This window comes from Cavia porcellus, unplaced genomic scaffold, assembly GCF_034190915.1.
Source record: "Cavia porcellus strain 051 isolate PalLab524CR breed Dunkin Hartley unplaced genomic scaffold, mCavPor4.1 scaffold_38, whole genome shotgun sequence".
Lineage (NCBI taxonomy): Eukaryota > Metazoa > Chordata > Mammalia > Rodentia > Caviidae > Cavia > Cavia porcellus.
Window position 1 is genome coordinate 2,848,341 of NW_026947521.1, and position 26,816 is coordinate 2,875,156.

At 38.5% G+C, this 26,816-nt stretch overlaps 1 protein-coding gene across 18 annotated transcripts in view; it reads right to left on the reverse strand.

Annotated features, from left to right (window-relative positions):
• Nucleotides 1–26,816, reverse strand: part of Vps13c (vacuolar protein sorting 13 homolog C) — a 154,148-nt gene that overhangs the window by 68,415 nt on the left and 58,917 nt on the right. For all 18 annotated transcript variants that reach the window (XR_010045619.1, XM_063243390.1, XM_063243388.1 and 15 more), the window contains 15 exons: nt 25,180–25,333; nt 23,477–23,556; nt 22,029–22,088; nt 14,647–14,806; nt 13,758–13,874; nt 12,428–12,531; nt 12,055–12,222; nt 11,266–11,570; nt 9,415–9,562; nt 8,634–8,742; nt 6,220–6,353; nt 4,589–4,745; nt 2,618–2,697; nt 2,089–2,148; nt 1,332–1,491 (listed from right to left, as the gene is read on the reverse strand). Coding sequence is in view for 17 of the 18 variants with exons in the window: in XM_063243390.1 (XP_063099460.1) it covers nt 1,332–1,491; nt 2,089–2,148; nt 2,618–2,697; nt 4,589–4,745; nt 6,220–6,353; nt 8,634–8,742; nt 9,415–9,562; nt 11,266–11,570; nt 12,055–12,222; nt 12,428–12,531; nt 13,758–13,874; nt 14,647–14,806; nt 22,029–22,088; nt 23,477–23,556; nt 25,180–25,333 (1,996 nt within the window). In the remaining variant the exon portion in view is untranslated. The remainder of the gene's footprint in view (nt 1–1,331; nt 1,492–2,088; nt 2,149–2,617; nt 2,698–4,588; nt 4,746–6,219; nt 6,354–8,633; nt 8,743–9,414; nt 9,563–11,265; nt 11,571–12,054; nt 12,223–12,427; nt 12,532–13,757; nt 13,875–14,646; nt 14,807–22,028; nt 22,089–23,476; nt 23,557–25,179; nt 25,334–26,816) is intronic.

The following is a 26,816-nucleotide window of genomic DNA, read 5'->3' on the forward strand; positions in this document are numbered from 1 at the left end:
TCACTGATTTTCCTTCCAGAATAAAATAAAACACTTTAAATTAGAATTCTATTCTATTCGTCTAAAAGTTTGATTTTAAAACCTGTCATATATTAAAACAGTAACTAATACAGAACTAAAATATGTTGACTAGTTAACACAGTTCATTTTATTTACTATGGCACTTATTATACATGTTATTTAACTATGGAAGCAATCCAATTTTACTACAGTATATGCAATGGCTCTATAAAGAATTGTAAAATAAATTCAGAATGGATAAGATATAAATATAAAGGACTACAGTTCTTTTAAAGTTCTTTCCTATTAAACTGCAAAACCATCAGGATATGTATTAGTAATTAATCCCCATTACATGATGATAAGCTGGTTTTTTCCCTAATACCAAATGTGGCAACATCAAACCATGAAGACCAATCATACAGCAAAACCACAAGACTGTTTCTATGAATTAAAATTGCTTGTAGGTTATTGTAATTTTAAATGTTTATTTTTCATGTATTCAACTATTTTTCTATGTATTCTATTTATATGTTATAACAGAAGAATCCAAGGCTATTACCTCTAGATACTGTACTGCTGTTGCAAGCAAATTAACAATAAAATGGGCAAAACGCTTTTACTCTAGTTTAGAACAATTCGCTATCTTCCAAGGTTAAAAAAAAATCAGATCCTTGTATCAGATGTAATGGTAATAACAGTCTTATTCTAAAGATCCCAGTAATACCAATCTATTCTAATTGAATTACTGTATGTTACAAGTTCATATCATACAATGTGAAAAACCAAAATGATGCTTGCTCTACAAACCAATACACATTCTCTATTGACTGTAGATACTTCAGAGCTAACATTTCACAGCTCAAGGTATCTGCCTAGCAAACATGTCCCCAGATCTATTTAGAAACAGAATGAGTCCATCTTCTCTGTGAGATTCCTTCAGTGCGCACAAGGCTTGAAGCCTGCTCAGCACTAGACAGGACTGGACGCAATACAATTTTGTAACTATGCGTGACTGCATTCGAACTTTAACTTCTTCCTTTCTCATTTCTATTGCACTGAAGAATGCAAAGAGATGTCAATGCAAAAAAGATGCTATCTAGCCAGTAAAATAAAAAAAAAAAAAAAAACACCATCAAACAACATTTATTTAAAACATTTCAATAAACTGATGTACAATCCTATAAGGAAAAATTTTGAGTTCTTTCAAAACTAACTTAAACTGTCAAATCAGGTATAGTAACATCAAGATAGTAAGTATCTTCTTAGCTTAAAATACATTACAGTATTATATGAGAGAAAGCATTTGACCATTACTCAAAAATTAATACCAGCTTTGATGGCAATACTTCTGGACTCCCCTACAAGTGGTTTTAGCTCAGATTCCTTCCTAGAAGACGACTCAGAGGATGGAACGGCCGATGACAAAAAATCCATAAGGGAAAGTAAAGCTTCTAAATGAAGTAATATGTCTAAGGATGAAAATGAAACCTAAGAAAACAGAGAGGCAGAGTAAGACATAGTAACATTTGTGTTAAGTTTCAACACACACAACTAGCACAAGAGCAGTTCAATTAAAGAAAGGCCCTTAAAAAAATGAATTACTACCAGCATCAATTCTTAGAAACACTATTATGTTAATTGTAATCAGTCAGTAAACCAATACTCTTCCCACTTCTGTGTGCAAACATAATTCTATTGTCCACAGGGTTTGAGTTTTAAGAAAATGTATAGGAAGCATCCCAACACTGACCCATCTGCACAAAGGGAATGTGAACAACGTCCTTAATCCTAACGCCAACACACAATGCTAACATTTAATGCTGAATCAGTATCAGGCCAAATAACTATGGACAGCATTTCCTTGAGAATACATTATTTGTTGTATAAGTAAAGAGCAATTTACATCTGAGAAACAAGCAATCTCTTTATAAATCAAATTAACTTTATAAAAAGTGTATTTTAATTCTATATGCACTGGCTTTATCGACAAAATTAATCTATTTTTATTTTCACAATATTCTAATGTTAGCACAACCTTACAACTCAAAATGGCTATGAAGCTACATTTAATCATTATCAGCTTACCTTTAGTCTCTGTTTGGTATTGTCATGAACAGTTTTAAATTCCGGTCCATCACTGTCTGCCTACAAACAGTGGGTAATTAAACCAATGGATTACAAACACTAAAATTCCATGTACTGAATAAACATCCATTTTTTACTTATTAAAGTATGCTATTAAAACACTATAAAACACATTTCTTATAGGTAAAGAACATGATTTAAACCACATCTCCCATCCTACAGATGAAAAGAACTACTCTGGAGGAAATACTAATGGACAAATCTGAACTGCAGGGGAAATGCTTGTGTACTGGATGATAATACACTCTGCTTCAGAACACAGCATAGCTTTTCTGTTCCACTTGTCCAAACCACTTGTCTGGTTTCCCTAGGGAAACCAGAAAGTTAACGGGTGTGTGCAGATGCTTTCAAATTCATCGCAGTCAACCCAAGGATAAAGCACACTTTCAAAGGAGAAAAACTGGAGCACTAAACATGAAGGGAACAGACATAACTTAGCATATTCAGGAGTTAGACAGAAAGCTGGTACCTTGGTCAAGGCCAACTTCAGGAGCGGCTCCTTAGTCACACAAGAGGAGCGCACGATGTGCAGAGGGCCTCCTTCTGCATCTGGGGGCAAGAGACAGGCTGGTCAGCACTGCAAATGCCTCACACTTCTTACACAGCATGAACAGCCAGTTACATTAAGGTATGTTCATCAACACTAAGAATTTTACACTAAATATGAATTACACTGCTAAATTTTAGTGTAAATTTTACACTAAATATGAAATCATGCTTCAAGAAGCCTGGCTTTGAAAAGAGAGAGAAAAATCCCTAAAAACAACAAACCCAGTACCAGTCAATTATATAACCTGTGAGATGTGAAAAAATGTTCAGCATCACTGATCATTCAGAGATGCAAATGAAAACATCACTGAGATTTCACCACACCCCGGAAAGAATGGCCAGGATCAAGAAATCAACCAATAACAAATGCTGGAGGGGCTGTGGGAAAAAAGGAACCCTTCTTCACATTGGTGGGAATGTAAACTGGTGCAACCACTGGGAAATCAGTGTAGATTCCTCAAAAATCTAGGATTGGAGGGCTCACAGTCTAGCTATTCCCAACTGGGTGTCTTCCCAAAAAAATTAAGAACATCATACCACAGTGATACATGTGCACTCATGTTTATAGCAGCACAGTTTATAATAGCCAGATCTTGGAAAAAACCTAAATACCCAGTGATTGAGGAATGGATAAAAACAAATGTAGTGTTTTTATGCAATGGAGCACTACTGAATCATAAAGGACAAACTGGAGACTTTTATAGGTAAAAGGATACAACTTGAGACCATACTCATTAGTAAAATAAATAAGACACACATGTGTAAACATCATATTGTCTCATTAGCATTAAAAGCTGAAAGAAACAACATATATATGTGTATATATATTTATATATAAAAACAGTCAAGATAATTTAAAAATTATGTAACATTTGATACTACTAATATTACTGATTTGAGCAAATCACATATTATATGCTATAATTATAAAACTATAAAATACATAAAAGCATGGATTATTCTCAATATGAGCTTGTTTTGTTTTGAGACAGGGCCTGGCTATGTAGTGCAGGCTGGCCTTGAACTCCCAGAGCTTCTCCTGCCTTGGCCGCTTAAGTGCTGGGGTCACAGGCATGCACTACCACGCACGGCACAAGCTTGTTTTCCTAAAGCTCTTCCACAGAGTTCTTATAAACCTTAAATGTCACCAGAAACTTTTAAAAGTTGTCTCATATCACATTGTTCCTTTTCTATGAGAAATCCAGCATAAAGATGAAGACAGCTTAGGAAGAGGAAAGGGACAAGTGTGGGGGACAGGTGAGGGAGGGAAGGGAAAGGGGAGGAAGATGTGTGGTGTAAGGTGTCAACTCCACACAAGGGAAGGGAACTTTACACACTACGCACATGTACTAGCACACTAAAACTAAGAAAGAGAAAATGAATTTAGGAGATCCAAGAAACTCACAAAACAACAATTTAGTTTTTACTTGAGGGGAAAAGAGACTTCTGGATTATGTTAAATTTTTCCTTCCATAAACTTCTGTATTGCTGAAATTTCCTTTTTCATAAGCATATAGTGATATACATGAGAAGAAATTTTAAAATACATGTAATTTTGAAATGAATAGCAACAAATAAACTAACTCAACTTTCCCAAGTAAGTCCCTGTATGTACCCAGGTCCTCGTCTCCTGATGGATCAGCTCTCGTGGCACAGTTACAACGAAACAGTGCCTTTCCTAAGTACTGAAGTATCACACACAGTGACAAGTGGCTCCTTCTCCAGAAATACTCTACTCTACACTACCTGAGTATGTATGTGTAACTAGGTAAGATGGTAGGTTTTAAACCGTCACATGCCTTCGCATCAATACATTTAACCTGAATGATTATGGTGACACATGCGGGGTGGCGATCCAGAAGACCACCTGCCTACTGCATAACTCACTGACCAGTGAAATCCAGGCACCGCATGCTGACTTGCTGGAGATAAGCTTCAGCAGTCACGGCATAAGCTTGAACTCTAGCTTCCACTCCAAGCTGCAGGACACTGAGCTCGTGCACTGGCCTCCCACTCTTTTCCGCCTTTTTCATCAGCATCACCATAACCTGTAGGAATGCACCAGTATTACCACCCACGATTTCACTGCTGCACAAGAATTTAATAAGGACACTGATACAACACTGAGAGTCACACAATGTAAAAACGTCCACCTTCTTTGGTGACTGGAGGCGGCATCATTTACCCGAGGCGACACCTATGCTTGTTCAGACTGAAGCACTGCCACTCTTTTCTAGTGGTTTTCTCCACCCTGACCACTGTCCTCAGGGAAGGGAACTACCATAGTATCTACAGCAAATCATATTACAAAGGACTGACAGGTTTTCCATCTACTTATGTAAATTACACACTTGTCAAAAAATTGACTCCAATCAGTCTTTTAATTATCAAGCTTAAAAATCTTCAGTAACTAAGCTAAGCATGGTGGCACACACTTGTAATCCCAGCACTCGGGAGGCTGAGACAGGAGAATCATATAGCAACTTTGAGACCAGCCTGGGCTACAAAGTAAGCTCAAGGCCAGACTGAACTGCAGAGGGAGACACTTTCTCAAAAACACAAACAAATAAAAATAAAAATAAAGCTTATGTAACTGATATTACACAGAAAACATACTGGAGGTTTAACAATCCAGAATCTAGTTGCGAAGTGAACACAGAACCCATTCATTCATCTTTAGCTCAGAGGAAGAGCATGACATTTAGAGAACTACGCAACAACCAGGTATTTTGGGAAAGGTCCGTGGTTCCCTGTACGCTCTATGCTTTCTCACAACTTCATGCCCACTCCAGTCCATCCTGCCCCCCCCCTTTCTTAATCTCCTTTTCTCAGGTTATTTACTGCTGCTCTTTTAAAAGCTCAACTCAAAGTTACACTTCCTGCAGGAAAACTCAGTTTAATACACTTGCGGACCCTCTCGGTTTGCTCAGATGCACCTTCCCTACCACCAGTGCCACAAGCTTAACAGAACCCTAACTGAGCACATCTTTAAGGGGGAACAAACACTTCCGAGCTCAAGGTCTAGGCATCTAAATACCTAGCACATGCAATGAATACGTGCTGAGTGTGTGCGTGAGGGAGAGGAAAAGCTACCTGACCTTTCCTCAACAATCTGTAAATGGAAGTACACTGACCGAGTACCATTCTGCATGAGTACCATAACGCTTAGTGTACACTTACTGGTTTTATTCTCTTTAGAATTTCTAACATTTGTAAAGGATTTTGCATCACTAGTTCCCTGTCTTGTTATGCTTAGATAATAAAAAACGCAAAGCAAGGCACATTCTGGCTGTCTCATAATCATTAAAAGGAAGTTATAGAAAATCCTACAGCTTTCTCTATGTAATCTTATATCCCCCAAACATAACTCATCCTTAAACTCTCAAATTTTAAACATCATTACATGTAAATAGCCTACCTAAGATTTTTTCACCCATATTAATTACCAGAAGCTTATTTTAATACAGGTAATTCTACAAATCCATTAACTTACCTCTCTACAAAAACATGAAAATCACCTACCTCTTTAATTTCAAAATTCAGCAGTACATTAACAATGTTTACAGATCTAATTTCTTCTCTTTCAGCTCTTGAAGCATCTTTCGAAGTTTGTAATCTCTGTGATGTAGAAATTTCAGGGGCATCTTTGATTTCACCTACAGATGTTTAAAAGAAATTCATTCACTTCTATGCACACATTTCTTACACACTCAGGAGGACATGGAGAAGTGCTCTGGACCTAATAATCCATAAATCAATAACCCTTCTGGCCCTCAGAAAACCCACAGTTTAGTACAAGAGACATATACATTTAAACTAAAAACAAAAGACTAGGCATGGTGGCACATACCTATAAAAAACAAAAGACTGGCACTCTGGGAGGCTGAGGCAGAAGAAAGGCAAGTTCAAGCCCAGCATGGGACTATTAACAACTCAGCAAAACTATGTCTCAAACAAATAAATAAAATGCTAAAAAGGCTGGGGATGCATCGCTTTGAGTTCAATCCTCAGGAAGGGTGGATAGACAAGACACACAGACAGGTATGCACACTCACACACCTACACCCACACACCCACACACACACACAGTCTGCCCACTAGCCAGCCAGGCAGCCATACCTACTCACATGGAGTGGACAAAGGTTAACAGACTCTAAGGTGCACAGATGACACCAAACAAGGCACAGCCTGGTTCCAGCGTGGGGAAGAAAGGCCTGAGGGCGGAGGCATCCTCCAAGCAGAGCTGAAGACATGCTCCCGAAGAGTGGCTCCCTACAGCTTCACATAAAACTCGGGGAGATACGAGACCCTCCACGGTGGGACCGGTCGGAGCACAGTGACCTCTGGGCAGATGGGGGCACTATCTAGGCCTCGCGAGCCATGCTGCACCTCACTCACAGGGATGACACAGGAGCACACACTATAAAAACTCTGCCTCGCACACAAGATGTGTTCATGGATGTTACAGTACAGTGAGAAAAACCCTGAAATCCTATGTTTCACTTTAAAAAGGGGCAAAACGTTTTAAATCTGGTACTATCTGGTGTTATAAAGGCACGCAAAAGCTACCCAGTAGGAGTACAAACCTAACACAAGTTCTTTAGTGAGCAATCAGCAAGATCTGCCAAATGATTACATCAATTTGTTAGATTTTTATGTAACTACTAATAAATTTAAATTAATAAAGATTGCACAGGCCTTAACTGATATTTTCTTATGACACACAAGTGCAAATTCAGTGCAACGTGATACAAATGAAACTTTGGAAGCGTGAAATTTCTGTCAGGAGAGACTTGCTAAATAAATTACGGCACGTACTTCCACAGGCTCTAATACCAGGCCGCCATTAAACAGAATGAAAGCAGCAGGCATGCTGGCAAAGGCCTGTAATCTCAGCACTCTGGGAGGCGCTGTAAATCAAACTCAGCCTGGGCAGCTCAGCAACACAACAAGACCCTACCTCGAAATCTAGGAAAGGGCTGGGAATGTAGCGCTGTGTACAGCCCTAGTACTTGTGCCGTTCGGTGCCATGAAAAAAAGACAAAAATGAAGACAGCCTATAGGGAGCACATAAACAGATATAAAAAGCACACACAAAAGATACTGATAATTTAGGAAAAACATAGCAAGGTTCACAAACACAGGTGCTAATTTGAAAAACACTGAAGATTATATCAATATGTGTGTGTGCATAACACATTATTTATATACATAAGTGTGCGTGTGCGCGTGTATATACAGCAGCATGGAAAGTATGTAGTGGTTAAGCGAAAAGGCCGTATCTGATCATTTAAATTTGCTTACATATTTATTGCAGCATGTTCTGGGATCTTCGGAAGGAGTGATAATTTATCAACTATTTTAATTCTTACAGACATCTGATTACTAAGCCTAATTTAAAAATCATATGGAATGTGCTACCACAGCTTAGTGGCAACTTAATTGCAAATTTAATAATTATTCCAGGACTTCATAATACCTGCTTGCTTAACTAATAAGAGTCAAGCATCTTTAACCACAATGTGTTATTTTCTGTTTTTGCTTTTATTTTTAAGACAGGATCTGTGTAGTTCACACTAGCCTTGAACTCGCCACGTAGCACAGGCTGGAACTCAGGACAACTCTCCTGCCTCAGGCTCCTAAATGCTGGGCCATCAGCAGGCAGCAGCGTGTCCAGTTAACACATTTCCACTGGGTGGCACTTTGTTTATTTGCTGGTAATACAAATCCAAATCATGAATGTGTACCTGCTTACCTCACGTGCCCTGTCTGTGCTGGGCTGCAGGTGCAGCACAGGGGTAGTATGTGCACCTTAACTCCTAGACTCTGGATTCAAATCCCAACCCACCATACAGAGAAGAGAACGATGTCTTCTCATTGTCTATCAAACTGCAAAATAACTGTGAAATGTTAGCCACCTACTGTGCATCTCTTACCTGTCTCTGGTACTCTTGGTTTCACGTTATCTAACTCTTCAGGAGTTTCACCAAGATTTTCCGACAGTATTCTAAACAAAACATTAAGATCTTCTTGATTTAGACAAACCTGTGAAATATTAGGTTCAAAAGGTAGATATATTTCATTTAAAATGCAGCAGTTTATTACAGAACATTCTCAGAAACAAAGCATGAAGCACAGAATAACCCTACCTTACCAAAAATATATACAATTACTACACACGTGTTTCACTATTTCATGTTAACATTTTATTTTCAAAGATAGTAACATAGGTCAACATTCACTCCACTGACTTAATTTATATTATTTTTTACTGAAAGGTATAATTAGAGAGTTGATTTTTTTAAAAGACATTCTGCAAATACATCCAATTTTGTTTGTCTGTTTGTTTAAACTGAGTGAAACAAAATGGCTGTTTTCAGTTACCAGGCACTTCTCCCAATGCTATAATTATCTTAGAGGTACTACTTAGATGACCTTAAAAATTAAGTGATATATGATATACAGCAGACATGAAACCAGGAAAATTTGTGCACAGATTTCCTTCCATATGTACAGAAAATGTAAAAGTTAAATATTACTTATTTAGAGATTTTTACTGAAAGGGGTAATACCTTTTTGAACTATATCTTACTGAAATTCTTACATCATTCAGTAAAATACTCTACTTTTCAGGGAGTTCTATATTAAGAAAGTCTTCAGAATGTAAGACTTCAATGACCAAGGTGTTTTTTTTTTTTTTTGCACTTGTGCACTTACATTCATTGTATCAAGATGTCCTTTAATTTCCACAACAGGTACCTTATGATACCAATTTGCAGCGAGATTTCGATTTACAAAAAACTCAAAGTTAATTGGGTGCAACAGCTGAATATCAGGCTGGGAGGTGCCTGGTTGGATTACTGTCCTAAAGAAAAACAGAAACATCAGATGTGGACATGTATGAGGGAAACACAACAAGAGCCTTTGCTCTTAAAACAGCAAAGACAAGCGGTCATTTGCCTTTTTAAAATACTGATTTGAAGCAGCGTTACTTGAATTTTTCACTTCAAAACCGAGTTATAATTAATTGATAATCCACTATCAGGGACAAATTACACTGTACACTGTACACTATTAAGAAAACATTTTTCTTTTAAAAAGAAATTTACACCGTTGAAGATGTGCAAGAAATTATCAAACTGTTTCTTGAGGACTAGCAGAGTTAAAATCACCAAACAGAGGTATTCAAACACACTGCTACAGTGGACCAGGAATGTTTCCACAAGATCAGAATGGAGAGGACAAATGACTGCTGCCTAGAGATGTCACGACTGTCCTTGGTGGTAGTGCAAGGCACGATGTGTGGGTGTGGAGATGCTGCTGTGAGCAAGCCTACCATACAGCCAATCACACAGAATCACAGCACATAAGACCACCATAGAGTACAAAGTCTTGATCATAAACTACTGTCACTGGCTTATGGATTTATTATACTTTTATTACGTTAGACTATATTTTATTTACCAAACAAATGTAACTACAACAGCTTGCCCCGTCACACTGACAACAGCCTCATCATCTCTTGCTGACTGTGGATCCGGATTACAAAAGACCACATCAAAATAACTGACCTACACCAGCAAGGCTCATCCAAGGAGCACTGTGACGTTCACACAATGATGAAATCGCCCACAACTCGTTTCTCAGAAGGCAGCCTCACTGCTAAGTGATGTGTGACTGTGCGTTTGTTGGTATGGAGACCAAAAAAGACAACAGTAACAGAAACATTCTCAAATCACATGTCTCACAAATTTACTCTCCAACAGTATTTTCTGCAACTGTCTTATGAGTATTACTTTTTAAAATATGGATAGTTAAATCACCTTGGATGGAATAGGTCCTGAGTTTTAATTTTTTGTGTGTCTTCATGTCTCACACAGTGTGAGCACTGAGGGTATTACTTAGAGAGCATTCAGGCCAAAAATGCTTCGGCTTAATCAAAACCCATGAGGAATCACTCAAAAAAAAAGTTGTTTCATGGAACAGCCAGATTATACCTCTCAAAACCAGCATCATTGTAAGAGACAGAAAAAGGTGCAAGAACCATTCTAGAGAAAGCATTTATCAGGACAGAAGTTCTTCTCAGTAAGAATGGAAACAATTATGTGTGATTCTGGAAGGGGAAGGGAAATTACTACAAACAACATCACTGCAACAACTGATATGACCTTAATGCAGACTGCACGTTAGGTAATATTACGGTGATACTATATTTTCAGAATCTCACAAATACATTGTAGTTAACGTCAAGAGAATGAATTTTCTTGTTTATAGGACACACATGGTGAAATATTTAGGGGCAAAAGGTCAAGATGTCTATTATTAAATGATTCAGCAAAAATGTTTTACATTGTAAAGATGCTATAAGTAAATGACAGCAAATGTATAACAGACTGGTGAATGTAGATGAAACATTTATGTGTACAGTCTTTATTTTTCCAGTTTTAAAAAGGAAAAAACCACTGATTCTGTGAAACAGCAACCTGTTGAGTATGAACTTGAATGATCATGAAATATCATAGAAAAAGTGAACCTAATACTTAAGCCCGGAAACACTGGAGAACACACCTGGACAGCTTCAGGTCCGTGAGCTGCACATCCATTCTATCAATCACAGGAGGATTTACAGACCCTTCCCCAGACACAAGACTGAACTGGTTCTGAACTCTGATCAAACCAAGGTCCACCACAACAGCGTTGCTGGAAACAGAAGACTGTGGGATGACAATAACGGGTGCTTTCAAATTAATGCTGACAGAGAAGCGCAAACTCCGCTGGGCAAGGTCTTTCACACTGGTGGCGGCCTTTTCTGCAGCCTGCGCGGTGGCTGCGCTCAGGGCCTCTTTGGCTGTCTGGAAATTGTTCAGGAAGTTCTGTAGACACAAAGGAAGTACAGAGAAACTGAAACGGAAAGCAGGCTCTCAAGAGGGACACCACCTTTTGTCTCCATGATGCTGACATCTTTTAGGACAGGTAACTTTCTGTTAAGCCTGCTCTGACCATGTTAGATGGGAGCAACTACTAACTCATCCAAGGTCACGAGCTGCCTGGCTTACACAGGGGTTACACAGGGTTACACAGCTAAGGAAAAGGAAGGACGGAAATCCATTCTCATGATTTCTGCATGGAAGAATGCGGCTTCAATACTTACTCTAACAAAAGTAACTTCAATTCAACACAAAAATCATTAAATCACTCAGATTTTAACTGTTAAGACAATTTACTTGAACCTTCATACATAACTACCACATCTAATCAAACAATATCACCTACAATGCAAGATTTGGAACACTTGCAATCATAACTATCAGCATTGTTTCCTCAGCTGAAAAACTCATATGAAAATAGCGATTTTACCAAAAGGGACACAAGGAACTTATGAAGATAGACAATCTGAATGCAGCCAACATTCAGCGACACCACGCCATCCACTTTGGACATGTCAGTGTATGAATCCCCTTCAGTCGCATCTGGGTACAAATCCAAGTTAAAACGAAAAACTTCATTTCCCATTATTGACACAGCCTGGAAAAACAGAAATGTGAACATATTCTTTCTACCAAAGTAATGACAAAGTAAATTACCACTTAGAATATGGTTTATATTTATAATCTTTATAAAAAAACAAACATTTTCATGAAGTATACTTAATTTCAAATACATTACTTTAAAATTGGATTTTATATGCAATCACCAAAAAAATAGTAATCATTTATTTAGTCCAACTTACTTTTTTATGAACTGTCTTAGGATCAACGTCTGTAACAATAATATTTTCCAGTCTGGCAAAAAGTGACTGCTTCCTTGACTGAAGAGAAAGAGAAGAGTCGAGGCCTGAAAAAAAAAATTAATATAACTTCTATAGATCTAGAACGAATAAGATATTTATTTCTATTGTATGGTGCAATTTTTAAAAATTTAGCAACATCTCAATTCCCAACTGATCAACAAGCTATAATATTAGATATTTTATACTTTTATAAACACTCAACTTCTAAGTTAATAAACATTAATTACCAGAATTTTCAATCCTCTGACAAAAGTACGTGAGAGATGATCTCGGGATTTAGTATATCCCTTATATCTTAAACCCAGGTATCTACATGGAGACTATGGAAGTGTCACAAATCCAGTTCATTCTAGTTGATGTACTACCAGATTAGAAAGGACAAAAAGAAATCCCTACCTTTCAGGTTCTTAAATTCTTAAAGGATTTCATGAAACAGACTGAGCATATCTTCACCTTCAGCAAATGACAATACATTCTTATAACTATTAAGACCAGAGACAGAGCGAGATGCATTTCAGCAGCTTTCTCTATAGATACTGATGGCTCACAGGCTTTCTCTCATTGAAGGGCTGCTGTGCAGAAAGCACAAATGCACAGAGCAGTACTAACCTCCATTCCATCACTACATACAGACAGATAACTACACCCATGATGAATAAGGCTGGTGAAGAGCAGGATGTTCGCAGACTGCGTGTGCAAGCCGGACTGCCACTCCTGCCACCCGTCAGCATTTCTGCGCAGACATGCACTCTTCCACCCTACACAAGCCTGGGCCAGGCCCACAGCACCAGCGCACGCCATGAAGGAGCGGCGACGGCCTTGAACAACTGTTCCCCAAGAAAAAAGCACCCGATTCAACAGTATGCTGCTGGCTCTACCCCTGCCGAAGGCCTCGTTCGTGTATTCTTTAACATTGAAAGGGAATAAATGAAAGAAGAAAAAAAAGCTCATCTTTTAATGAATTTTAACGCTGTATTTTTTACCTTGTTTTTTGTTCTGTTTTGTTTGGTGATGCATGGAATTGAACCCAGTGCCACCAACAGGCTACATTCGCAGCCTTTTTCATTTCGTATTTTTTTTGAGATGAGGTCTTGGCTAAGTCACTAAGTTACCTAGGCTGGGCTTGAACTCTAGCTCCTCCTGCCTCAGTTTTCTCAAGTATGTTACCTTCTATCTTTTTGGGGTTTTTTGGATCCATGACCCAAACTCAGGACCTCATGCTTGCCAGGCAGGCATTAGGCCACTGGGCTATATCCCCAGAACCTGTTACCTTGTATCCTGATTTCAGCAATACTGCTCTTCTCATTGCAAATGGTGACACAGAAAGCATTTAACTTGGCAAACAGTCTGAAGCCAGTAACATCACTGTCTTTAGAGGATACAATCACTAAAAAGAAAATAAGAGTTATTTCACAATACAATTCAGATAATATAAATTCTATTCAAGACTTTTCTATATTAACTGAACCACAATTCTGTTAAACAGAAATATACACATACACAAGTTAAATTACAAACTTAATTTCAAATACTTCTTTTGCCTTACAAAACTAGGCTTTTTAGTAGATGTTCCTTTTGCAATTTAAAAAGAGTCAGTCCCCGACTTATGAACAAATTCTATTCCAGATTTGTTCGTAAGCGAACAAAATGCATCTTATAGTTCAGTCTGAATGTCAGTAAGTTGGTGACGTTCTGTAAAACAAAGTAAATAAGCACAATAAAATTCTGAATAGCTAAACAATACACCTACAGCCACATAGTTTAAGTAGGAAGGTCAGACTCTGAACTGAGCACTTTCCTTTCTGAAATCTGGGCTCTTGGCTTGTAACACCTATCTAGAAGCTGGCCTGTCCCTGGGTCAGGATGGCCTCCAAGGCCTCGAGGAGAGTTCTGCTCTCAAGAGCCACTGAAGGGAGGAGAGCACACTACAAATAGAGGTAGCCTCACATGCTGCCCCAAGACAACCCCACACTACAGAAATGAGAACAACAACTTTTTTTAAACAATAGTGTTATCTATATTTGCCTCGTGTATCAGATGCTGGTATCTGATTTAGTGCAATAAAAGGGAAAGCAGGAAACAGCATTTGAATTATTGAATTAGCTGACACCTTAGATTGCTCACTGAGCTCTGATAAGAAACACACAAGTCTTTCCCACCTTTCTGCAGAGAGGAATTTGTTTGCTTCTCAGTGGAGATCTGCACCCCTGGTGGGCCGCCCATGCTCTGCCCATCAGAGGGAAGGATGGTTGTCAGGTAGTTAATAGAAGAGAGAAGAGCTTGGGTTTGCAGCAACAAGTTCAAAGAGGAAAAGGCCACCTAAAAAATTTTAAAACAAAGTTACTTTTCACTGGCAAATGCCAAGCTGCTGTATGCACAAGGGGCCTGACAGGCAGCCAGGCTTGCATCACGGCTTCGCAGCTTCCATCACTGGGAAGACAGCAGCGAGGGAAGTCATGACCCTCAAGGCAGGGGTGCAGAGAGAGCAAATTAGATGTTCTCGCTCAGTGCTCAGCGCAGATTAGGGCACAGGTCCCTAATCACTCCATTTCCCAAGCAGCTGCCCAGGGAGCATATATTCTGCTGCACGTGGCCACCTGTATTCCCAACATGCATCTTTGTACATTTCCCATTCACTACTCATCATGATCATATAACAAGTTTAAGTCAGAACCTGAAACTCCACAAGCACTACATACTACTAAATCCACAGAGGATTCCAAATGTGGCATCTGTGAGATAAACAATTGGGAGAGTTCTGTTACTAAATCATTAAAACTACAAAAATGGTCCTCTCATAAACACAGAGGAAAGTAAATGTCATAAAAGTACTACACTTTTAGAAAAATGACTCCAGAAAGCTAAGACAATAACACAAATTGCCTCAAAGAAAGTGGTTTTCTAACAGCAAGTTAAAACAAAAGCTCCTTATGGAAAAGAATCTTTCGTTTTCTCATTTCTGCATGGAAAGAAATGTACACAAACAGTATGCTTATAATTCCAGCACTCAGAGAGACTGAGGAAGAAGGAATACAAGGCCAGACACTGTCTCAAAATAAAAAATGTAACAACAGAAAAACACATGCACACATCAAAGAGGAATGTTCACCTATTAAACCAGACCCTCTCAACCCTCTTTTTTGGTGCAACCCACAAGCACCAGCTGCCACTTCTTTAGGAGCACTTACCTCCCTCCCTGTGTCCTACACACTTTCTCAGTCCTGTATTACTTGAAGCTTACAATCCTCTCAGCTGTTTATAGATTACTGTTCCCTTATCTAAAGCATTCCCTTCTTTAGAAACAACACTGCAAGGGCTGGGGATTTAGCTCAGCGGCATAAATGTCTGCCTTGCAAGTGTACAGTCGGGATCCCAGCAGTTGGGTGGCTGAGGCAGGAGGATCGTTGCAAGTCCGAGACCAGCCTAGGCTACAAAGTAAGCTCAAGGGCCAGCCTGAACTGCAGAGAGAGACCCTGCCTCAAAAAAAAAAAAAAAAAAAATTATAATATGACACAGCCAGCCAAAGTAACAGGGTTAATTTTTCTCCACTTAGTATGATATTGGCTGTTGGTTTGTCACAGATGCTTCAAGAATAAGACAAGGATGTCCACTATCACCACTCCTACTCAATATAGCTCTGGAGACATTATACAGAGTAATTAGACAAGCGAGAGAAATAAAAGAAATAAGGATAGGAAAAGAAGTTGTTAAACTATCATTATTTTCAGATGACATGGCATTCTACATAGAAGACCCCAAAAACTACATCAAAAGACTACTACACTTCATCAGATTCGGCAGTGTGCCTGGATACAAAGTCAGCACTCAAAAATCAATAGCATTCCTGTACACAAACAACAAACTCACTGACAGAGAAATTATGGAAATAATACCCTTCACCCAAAATATGAAATATTTAGGAATTAAGCTAACAAAGGATATGAAGGATCTACTGAAAAAGGAGACCTAACATGGTATCAGAAAATAGGAAGCCATCCCTTCTTCTTGGATAGAAGGAATCAACACTGTGAAAATGGCCATACTCCCAAAACTATTATACGGATTTAATGCAATTCCTATCAAAATACCATTAGCATACTTCACAGATCTAGAGAAAACATCCATAAAATTCATTTGGAAACAGAAGAGACCTAGAATAGCAAAGGCAATCCTGGGCAACAAAGGCAAGACAGAGTGCATCACAATTCCTGACTTAAATTATACTATAAAGCTACTGTGATAAAATCAGCATAGTAGTGGCAAAAAAACAGACCTTAAGATAAATGGAATGGATCAGAAGATGCAGACAGAAATACAATGACACTCAGCTACCTTATTTTTGACAAAGGGGGCAAACGTTCACTGGAACATGTTCACTGCCTCTTTACTAAGCAGTGCTAGAAAAACTGGCTTTCCACATGCCAGAGACTAAAATTAGATCCGTGTCTATTACTGTGCACTAAAGTAAAGTCAAAATGGATTAAAGATCCAAATACTAAAACAGAAACACTAAATCTACTGGAAGATAAGGTAAATAGAAATCTTGAAGACACAAGGTAGGCAAAGAATTCATGAACAAAAATGCAAACTGCATAGAAGTACTTCAAAGAATCAGCAACTGGGATTCTTATCTTATTAAAAAGTTTTTACACTTCAAAAGAAATCACAGAGTGAAAAGAAAACCCATAGAGAAAAAATTTTAGCCTCCTGTCCCTCAGACAAAGGACTTACTAGAACATATAAAGAGCTGAAAATATCAGGCCCCTCAAATTCAAAGACTTAATTCAAAAATAGGCATCTGTGATGAGCATGCCCTTCTCAGATGTTGAAATACAAATGGCAAATAAATTTACAAAGAAATCTTCAACATCACTGGTCATTCGAGAGATGCAAATTAAAGCAACACTGAGATTACACTTCACTCCACAAAGAATGGCTGTTACCAAGAAATCAACCAATAACAAATGTCGGTAGGGAAAAAGGAACCCTTCTCCATTGTTGGTGGGAGTATAGACCGATGCAGCCACAGTGAAGATCAGTGTAAAGATTACTCAAAAAACTAGGACTGGAGGGTTCATTCAATTTAGCTATTCCTCGACTGGGTAATTTTGCAGTTTCCAGAAGAACTGAAAACATCATGTCAAAGTGGTAAATGTGCACCAATGTTTACAGCAGCACAATTTATAATTGGATTGATCTGGGAAACAACCTAAGTGTCCATTAACTGAGGAATGGATAAAAAAGATGTGGTATTTTTTTTTTTTAATTTTATTTAAGGAGAAAAGAAAAAAAAAAAGCAGGGAAAGGGTACAAGTTATACAGATTTACAGAAAAAAATGAACAGTAGGAAATCACTAGTTAATGGATTACATATTGTCATCTTAGAAATAATTGTTCAAGTCACAAAATTAAAGCTTGTAAAGTGGACATTCCATCAATGATACTGCAAACAGTTCTGTTCATTGATCCAATAAAACTCTGTGATATCATTTTCTGTCTTATACACTTAAATATACATGCAGTTACATAGTTTAGAGTACTTTCTTTTCCTCTCTTTTGTACCATGACTATTACACATTTTGGGTTTCATTGCTCCCACGGTTCTTATTACTTTTTTGGAAGAGAGTAAAACCAAATGTGACATAACAGAACAGAATCGGTCAAGTCAAAAGGGTGGACATAATAGATAATGTAAAAACATAATACAGGTGATCAACAATGGTTACCATAATGTCTCCCGCTATCTCTAATAGAATTGCCTATATCATTAGTTATAATACAATTGAACAAAACAGTAAAGAATAAAACCGACAAAACCAAAACATTGGAGACATTGTAGGTCTTCAAAAGTAGCTAAAAGTCAACAAGAATGGGCGTCATAATGAATCTCATTATCTTCACAGCTGATGCCTAAACTTTCGAACCTGATACTATCCAGCAAAACAGAATAGGGGAACATCAGTTAAAAACCAGATGGTGAGAGTAATACAGGGCTTTAAATCAAGGTAATGAAAAGTCAAAATGGGTTACTATAATATATCCTGCTATTTTTTTCCTTTAATTAAAAGGATAAAGATAAAAAAGTAAATAATGGAGTGGAGATTGAGATAAAAGAGGGCATAACAACGAAACAGCGCAGATCAAAACATAACCATTTAAGCAGAATAGTGTTTCACCACCAGATAATCCTAACCTAAAAGTAGTTACCATATTGTTTCTTTCTTTGAAATCCTTGACTACAACTTCGTATACTGTAGCATTAAGTATATCAAAACAATGTAAAACCATTCAAGAGAATGACAGCATTACAGAGTATTTAGAATCGACTAACAGAAAATGAACAATGGTTTCTGTATAATCTCCTTGTCTTTAAAAGGTTTTTGCTTATACTATCGTACATAATAAAATCCAATAAGATACAGCCTATTTAGACCATTGGAGACAGAAGGACAAAAGCTAGATGAGACTTCAAAACAAGATGATACTAAATCAGTATTACCTATTAAGATGTCATTTTCTCCAAAATAGCTGTTCCTATCATCCAATCTTCTCTGCCTCATTTCTGTTAAGCTCTTTTTCTGTCAGTAGCTGTCAGTTTGTCTTCTTCATTTTGTTCTCTGCTCCATTTGTTGTGGCCTCCCCGCCACTATTTCTGGGTTCTTTGTATTTTTCTTTTTTTAGAATATCCTGCAATACTTTCTGTAGAGTTGAATTGGTGGTTGCAAATTCCCCCAGTTCCTCTTTATCCTGGAAGCACCTTGTTTTTCCATCAATTTCCAGGGACAGTTGTGCAGGATATCTCAATCTTGGCTGGAGATTATTATCTTTCAATGCTTGAATTATTTCCCCCCACGCTCTTCGTGATTTGATGGTTTGTGCAGAGAAATCTGCTGTAATTCTGATGGGTGTTCCCTTGTAAGTGGTCTGTTTCTTGTCTCTTACAGCTTTTAATATTCTGTTCTTGTATTGAATTTCTGGAATTTTTATTATTATATGCCTGGGTGTTGCTCTGTTTGGGTTGTAGGTAGCTGGGGTCCTGTATGCCTCATACATCTGAGTATCTTTACCTTTTGCTAAATTAGGAAAATTCTCCTGGATTATTTCTGTGAGTAGCTTTTGTAGTTCACTTGTTTGCATCCCTACTTCTTCTTTTATGTTCTTAATCCTTAAGTTATGGATCCTCTTATCATCTTCTTGTCTTTGTATTATTGCTGTTTGTTTCTTTGTTATTTTTAAGAAGTTTTTCATTTCATTCTCCCATATTACAAGTCTGCCCTCCAGTTCAGATAGTCTGTCCTTAGTTTCTTTCAAGCTGTTATGCCAGTCTTCGATAGACTTCTTAGTATCTTGGTAGTCCCTTTGAACCTGCTTCACGTATTCTATGCTTTCTCTGTTTTCTCCATCAAACAATTCTCCCCTTTTTTTCTGTTCTTCCATTCCATCACCTGTTTTTTCTTGGGTGGTGCTTAGCATTTCTCTAACTATTCTGCATACTTCTAGCTTCAGGTCGTTGATAACTTCATTCCTGAATTGGTCTATGAGGCTCTCTATATGGTGCCTTATGTGTATTGGTGCGGTGTCTGCTATTGCCTGTTTCTCAGAATTGGGGGCCGAGGAGACTTTCTTGTTGCTGCCTCTTCCCATGCTGCCTCTTCTTCTCTGTTCCTTATATATGCAAGCTTATATAAGAGGCCCAGCTTCTCTCCCAGTCAGCCACAGCCTGATCGAATTGCGCCAGTTAGGTGTTCCCGCTCACCGCTGCGCACCAGGGAGTTACGGACCAGGCAGCCTATGCGTCTCCCCTCCCGGCCACTGTCAGGCTCTGGGATCTGGGTTGGGACAGTCTACCAGGTCCGCCGGCAGCGTCACGCAGGCCAGGCACTTTTCACCAATCCCGCCCGAGAGGGGGATGTGTGGCTGGAGTCGCCACCGCGCCCTGCTCCCGCAGGACTGCTCGGGCCCAGAAAGTCCTCTGCTGGAGTCAAACTGTGGTAGAGTGTCAGTTTCTCTCACTCACCTCACCATAAGTCAGTGCACGCCTCCCTGCCGTTCGCAGATTGCCGTTCTCAGAGCTTCTGCACGTCTCTCCCCTTGCCGAGCCGCTGTAGAGGCAGCCAGCCGCTGCGCGGCGGAAAACCCAAATCGCGGCTTACAATGGCGCGGTTCCAGCCTCCACACCGAGTCTTTTCTGTTCCTGTTTTAGCACCAGGACTGCATTCCAAGTTGGCTTCTCTCAGCCCAGTTCGTTCCTGAGTCAGCAGAGCATATCTCCACCTGCTTATGTCTCCTTAGTCCGCACCATTCCTGGCTTCTGAGCCGAGTCTTTCAGAGAGCCGCCGGTAGTTGCTGTTATCTGTCCGCCATGTTCTCCCGGAAGAGTCAAATGGCAACTTAATTGTGTGTACTGAGCAATTGGCTAGATCTTACATCTTTGACATCCTCCATAATATATTAAAAGATCACTGTGTGTCTTTCCGGTCTGTAAGAGTCCTTCCATGAAGCCTGTAGGCCGTAGAAGTCTCAGTAAGCAGTCTAGCCGGGACAGAAATTCTCAGCACTACGTTGTGGTCAGGGCAGCCATGACACCGGAAGTAAGATGTGGTATTTTTATAAAATGGTGTACCACTCAGCTATAAAGAAGGACAAACTTGAGGTTTTTGTAAGTAAATGGATGCAACTTGAGACCAAACTCATAAGTGAAATAAATCAGACTTACATGTGTTAAGTATTGTACTGTCTCTCTTATGTAAAACATTGAAAGGGGGTCAGGGATTTAGCTCAGTGGTGTAAGTGCCTGCTTGGCAAGTGCAAGTTCATGAGTTCGATCCCTGATACCAAAAAACAAAAACAACAAAACCACTGAAAGAGTAAGAAAGATCCAAAATATACAATAGATACTGAGGAAAGTGATAGGAAAAGAATCTGCTCAAAAGGAAAGAACAACTGGAATAGGTGAAAGGAGAAAACAAAGAGGGGAAAGACTATATGTACATAGACTCTTTTTTTTTTTTTGTCTTTTTTGAAGCAGGATCTCACTATGCAGTTTAGGCTGGCATTGAGCTCACTTTGTAGCCCAGGCTGGTCTCGAACTCACAGCGATCCTCCTGCCTCAGCCTCCCAAGTGCTGGGATTACAGGCATGAGCCACCACGCCCAGCTATGTACATATACTGTTTATATACACTCAATAGATAACTATACTACTAAACTATTAGTTTGTCCAAAAAAAGTTTGCTCTTTCATTTTTATGCCTATATCTTGTAACATGAATGTCACTTTGAAGGGAACAATACACAATACATAACCACTGTTAACCTATTACTTTGTTTTGAAATTTTATATCATCATTATTCTTTGGCTTTTAAAATTTAAAAAAAGTAACAGCTTTACTAAAAATCCGAGTATTTACAAGGTTAATTTATAACTTTTATTGGTTCTTGATTATATCATCAAGTTACACAGATCCTATCCCCCCCAAAATACTAAAGATTTCCATTAATAATTATTTTCAATAGGATATATGCTTTAATAGAATTTCTTACCTTAAATGTCTGTTCAGTTTTTTCAAAAGTGGTTTGAAAACTAGGTCCACTCTTATCAGCCTAAATAAAAAATGAACAAAGGAATTAAGACCAAAGTAATTAATCCACTGTAAAGTCATGCATTTTACTGACTGTAATATGCTGTGTGTTCTCCTCTGGGAGCCCGGGAGAACAATTACTCACTTCAGGGAACCTACAGCAGGGTGTGAGAATGATACACCTTGGGAGGTAGAAGGTGCAAAGGTCATCTAGGTCATCTAGTACATTGGACACCTAATGCTGAAATCCCTTGTCCACTTCTCTGGTAAGTCTGTTTACATCTCCAGTAAAAGAAACCTCATCTTCTTAGAAATCCAATCATCAGGGTGCTCTGATTTAATGAAGTCTTTGTACTGCTTCAAGCAATCTCCCAGCCTTATTATTCACTGTATTTCTGATCCCTGAAACAAACAGTGTAACTCTAAACACAAAAGATGACCTCCCGGGGGGCGGGGATTTAGCTCAGTGGCTTAAGCAACTGCCTTGCAAAAAAGCAATCGTGAGTTCGATCCCTGGTACCGATAAAAAAAAAAACGAAAAAACCAAAACAAACAAACAAAAAAAATGACCTCCTGTGAGTTTTCTTCCATCGCTTGTCTGCTTGCCTCTCTGCTCCCACAATGCTTTTATTTTGCTTTATTATATTCATATTACACTGCTGTATAATAATCATATTGTCAACCAATCAACACATTTTAATTATTTATTTTTGTAGCTCTCCCTTCTAGTTTATAATTTGCCTGCAAAACATAATGTTTGTCATCTGTGTCTCTAAGCACCTGGTAGTGTAATCCATTTAGAAACACATATAGACATTCAATAAATAATAAGTGATTAAAACAAACCTATTAAATCTTAAATGAACCTAATTTTATCAATTACTTCAGCACTTTCCTGGTGCATTTCTTGGTCTCTTTCCAGGCCTGGGAGTTCTCTGCAGCACCTGATCCAATGTGTTTTTTTCTTTGAATGTGGCTTAGCCAAACTGTCACCTACTATACAGACAAGTGTGGACATATAATTATGCCCCTAAAGATAGAAACAGTACCTCCTTCCACCCAGGCTTCTGCACTTGAGAATAAGAGGTCAGCAGCCTTCTAATAGCTCTTCACTTAGTGAAAGAGAAACAAAGTGTTTACGTGCAAAAAGAAACAGTTAAAAACTAACCTACCACCCAGAATGATTAGTAACACACTGTCCTGTCCACTTCCCAGGGGCACAGTCCAGACTAGTGCTGGCAAATCAAAGACAAAAGATGCTAATGTACAAGTTGTTCTTTCCTAAACAAAAATCTCAGTATTCAGGTTTAATTGCACTTAATTGGCATTCTGCCATAAAGAAGTGGGTTTTGGGGTGCAGTCTGAGCTCTCATCTCTCCACAGGTTCTCCAGCACTGCCATGGTCCTTACCTTAATATACTCTACTTTTAAAAGATCTGACCCAGGTTTGTCAGAAGAGCTAATCAAGTGAAGGGGCTTTTTTCTTGATCCTACAGAAAAAAAAAAAACATTTTCAAACAAGTTGCTTCTAGAACTTGCTAGACACTTCTTTATAAAAGCTGCTAATTAAGCTTCAAAAGAATACCTGTGAATATTTTCATGGTTATTAAATACTAAAACCATCACTCATGGAGAAATAAGCCACTCCAAGTTCTTGCCTTAGGCATCTAATTTACTTTAAAACATGTATTTATTTTCAGTTGAATTCACATCTGTTCAAAACTAATCAAAGCTTCTTTAGATATTTTTAAGGCCACATGTTCATTAGTAAGGCAGCAGAACAGACTACAGGTGCCAGCATCAAGAAATATCAATTCCAGCTCACCTCTATCCTTCTGACTTAAACTACCAGACATATTTTTCAACAATGTAATGAACAAGTTGGATGGGATTCTGTTGTGTCTAAAATTCTATGAAAGAACTTTATATAGAGAGAACTTTGTGTAGACTGGGAGAAGAGAATTTCAAGAGAAGCAAACTGCAATGCTTCCTGTAAAGTTTAAACACAAGCAGCCTCCACCCCTGCACCTGGGCCAGGGAGCAGCTCCCACGCAGGCCCTGGGAAGGGAGCAGCCGCCCACCGCCCACCTGACCACTGGACTTCTACTCCTGCTTCCCCACCGCACAGGGCATCTTTCTCCCGAGTCCTAATCCTCCATGACAACAAAACAGCCTAGAAAATTTATCATCTACATTTCCCTCTTTCTTTCTGTAAATTCTTTCTTTCTGTACAAAAAAATAGTAACGTAAAATATTTCTTTTCTAAATTGAGGCTGATTTCAGTTACAAATACTCTCAAATTATAAAACCCAGGCCTCTATATTTGACTGAAGCACTAAAGAATTTTAATTATCATACATTTTATTCCTTCATGCCTCAAATATCTGAGGTCACAAGATAAATACTGAGATGAATAAAGTTGTCGAGCTTCTAAGAGAGTGAACTTCGTATTCTCCCATTTTTATTTTTAACTGGAGCTTATGACATGTGACCACTACTGCACAGAAAGCCTGGGACCTGCCAGGCACAGCTGTTGTAATCCCAGCCCTCAGGAAGCAGTGTTGGAGGATCACCATGAGTTTGAGGTCAGCTGGGGCTAAATTAGCAAAATTCAAGACCAGTTGCCTTACATAGTAAGACCCTGTCTCAGAAAGAAAAAACAAAGGGGACCCTCAACATGGTAGGATCAGAGACAAACTCTCCAGTCTTCTAGCCATAAATACATGACATGAAGGAAGCTACTGAATTCTTCTCTGACCCTTTTTGTCTGTCCCTGTGTTTGCTAAGGAGAGTTACACAAAGGCAGAGGTAACAAATCAGAGTAGCTGAGAACAGCAACCCCAGACTGCTAGCCTGCCGGACTGCCAAGATTTCATTCATGGCTCTGCTACTCCTTGTTAGACCAAGGGTAAATTTTATAAGAAATCTATACCTTAGTTACATAAAACTACCAACAGTAACACTATGTTATTATAAGATTTAAATGAATTGTTATTTGTAAAGTGTTTTGAACAATGTTTACTCTTGTTTATAATAGATACTATCATAGAAATAAAAGTGTTTTAGATGCTTAAAAGTGCTACTTTTATCACTTCCATTTTTAGGAATATTACCTTGAATTTCATGGTAATCCAAGCTGATCTTCTTTAAATAAGACACCACAGTTAGGTCGAAAGTTCTCACTGTGGCCTCTGTTCCTAACTGAGTAACATTAAATACTAGAATTGTATCTTCTTCTTTCTGTTGTTTAGTAAATTCCAAAATTACCTAAAAGAATTAGCATAGCCAAGTGAAAAGCTGACAAAAGTTTAAGTCATACTTCAAATAAAAAACAAAGTCTTTCTGCATACACATCACCATGAATACAGTTAAAACTTTGCTCAGACCCCTTTCCCACCATAAAATTATTTAATGTTATAAATTATCATTATCAAGACTATAAATTCCTGTATAAAAGATTATGGTGAAATTTAACATCTTCTGTTGGCTTTATTAAGTTTAGAAAAATTTAGAATTTATAAAGTCTTCCTTAGTATTTTCTCAAACTAAAATCACATTTGGTGATAACAGAAGCTATTCAAGTAAAAATTTATGACAAGAAAGTCAGGCAGCGGGCATATGCCTGTAATCCCAGCACTCAGGAGGCTGAGGCAAGAGGATTGCCAATAGTTCAAGGCCAGCCTGCACTACAGAGCAAGACCATGTCTACAAAACAAAAACAAGAGAAAAAGTTATGACGAGAGTGCTTGTTATCATATTACTTAAGTTAATTGTGGAATGGCAGCTGATACATTTAGATAATAAAAAGCAAAGCATGGTATCTTTTAAAAGATATAAACTCCCTCTTTTTATTTATTTATTTATTTATTTATTTATTTTCCCCCAAAATTCTTTAATACACTCTCCAAAAGACAGAGGTCTGTGCTGCTTCCTCCTGAACCTGGACAGCCTGTGAATGCCTCAACCAATAGAGCGCAGAGGACTCTGGTAACACAAAGGGCCTGGGAAAGCTGACAATCACCATGGGAACCTGGAGAGTCAAGCCCAGATAGCAGCCAGCCCTCAGCCTCCGCCAGCCTCCGCCAGCCTCCAAGGGAACCAAAGGACCTGCACCCCAAGGCTTCCAGTGACTGAAGCCCCAGGTAACACCTGATCAAAGACAACAGGCAAACCCAGAGTAGTCCAGCTGGGCTTTTTGGTACTCCTAACCCACAATGCATGAGCAAACAAAAATAGCTGTCTTAAGCAGCTAAGTGTGAGGGTAACTTGATAAACAGCAATGGTAGCCAGTAAAATAGAAAAACTATGGAAAAGGCACACTAATATTAGCAGGTGGTATGATTATGTACTTAAGAAAAATCAAGCCAAAAGCAACCAAAAACAGAAAGTAACAACAAGATAATACAGTAAGTAAAGTTCAGCACAAACTTCATATACAAAATAAGCTTCCTACGCATTATTTAAACAAAAGCAATGAAATCGTAAATACATAAAACATGGGGCCAGGGATATAGCTCAGTGGCACAGGGCCTGCCTTGACAAGCATAAGGTCCTGCGTTTGATTCCTGGGACCCACAAAAGTAAAAGGGGGAAAATATGTACATTTAATATATATATATATATATATATATATATATATACATATACATACATAGATTTTATATAAACATGGGTAAGTATTTTGTGAGAATTTTCTAGGTATACACTAAAACTGGGTCATAAAGAAAAAAACTGATAGATTTCACTATAG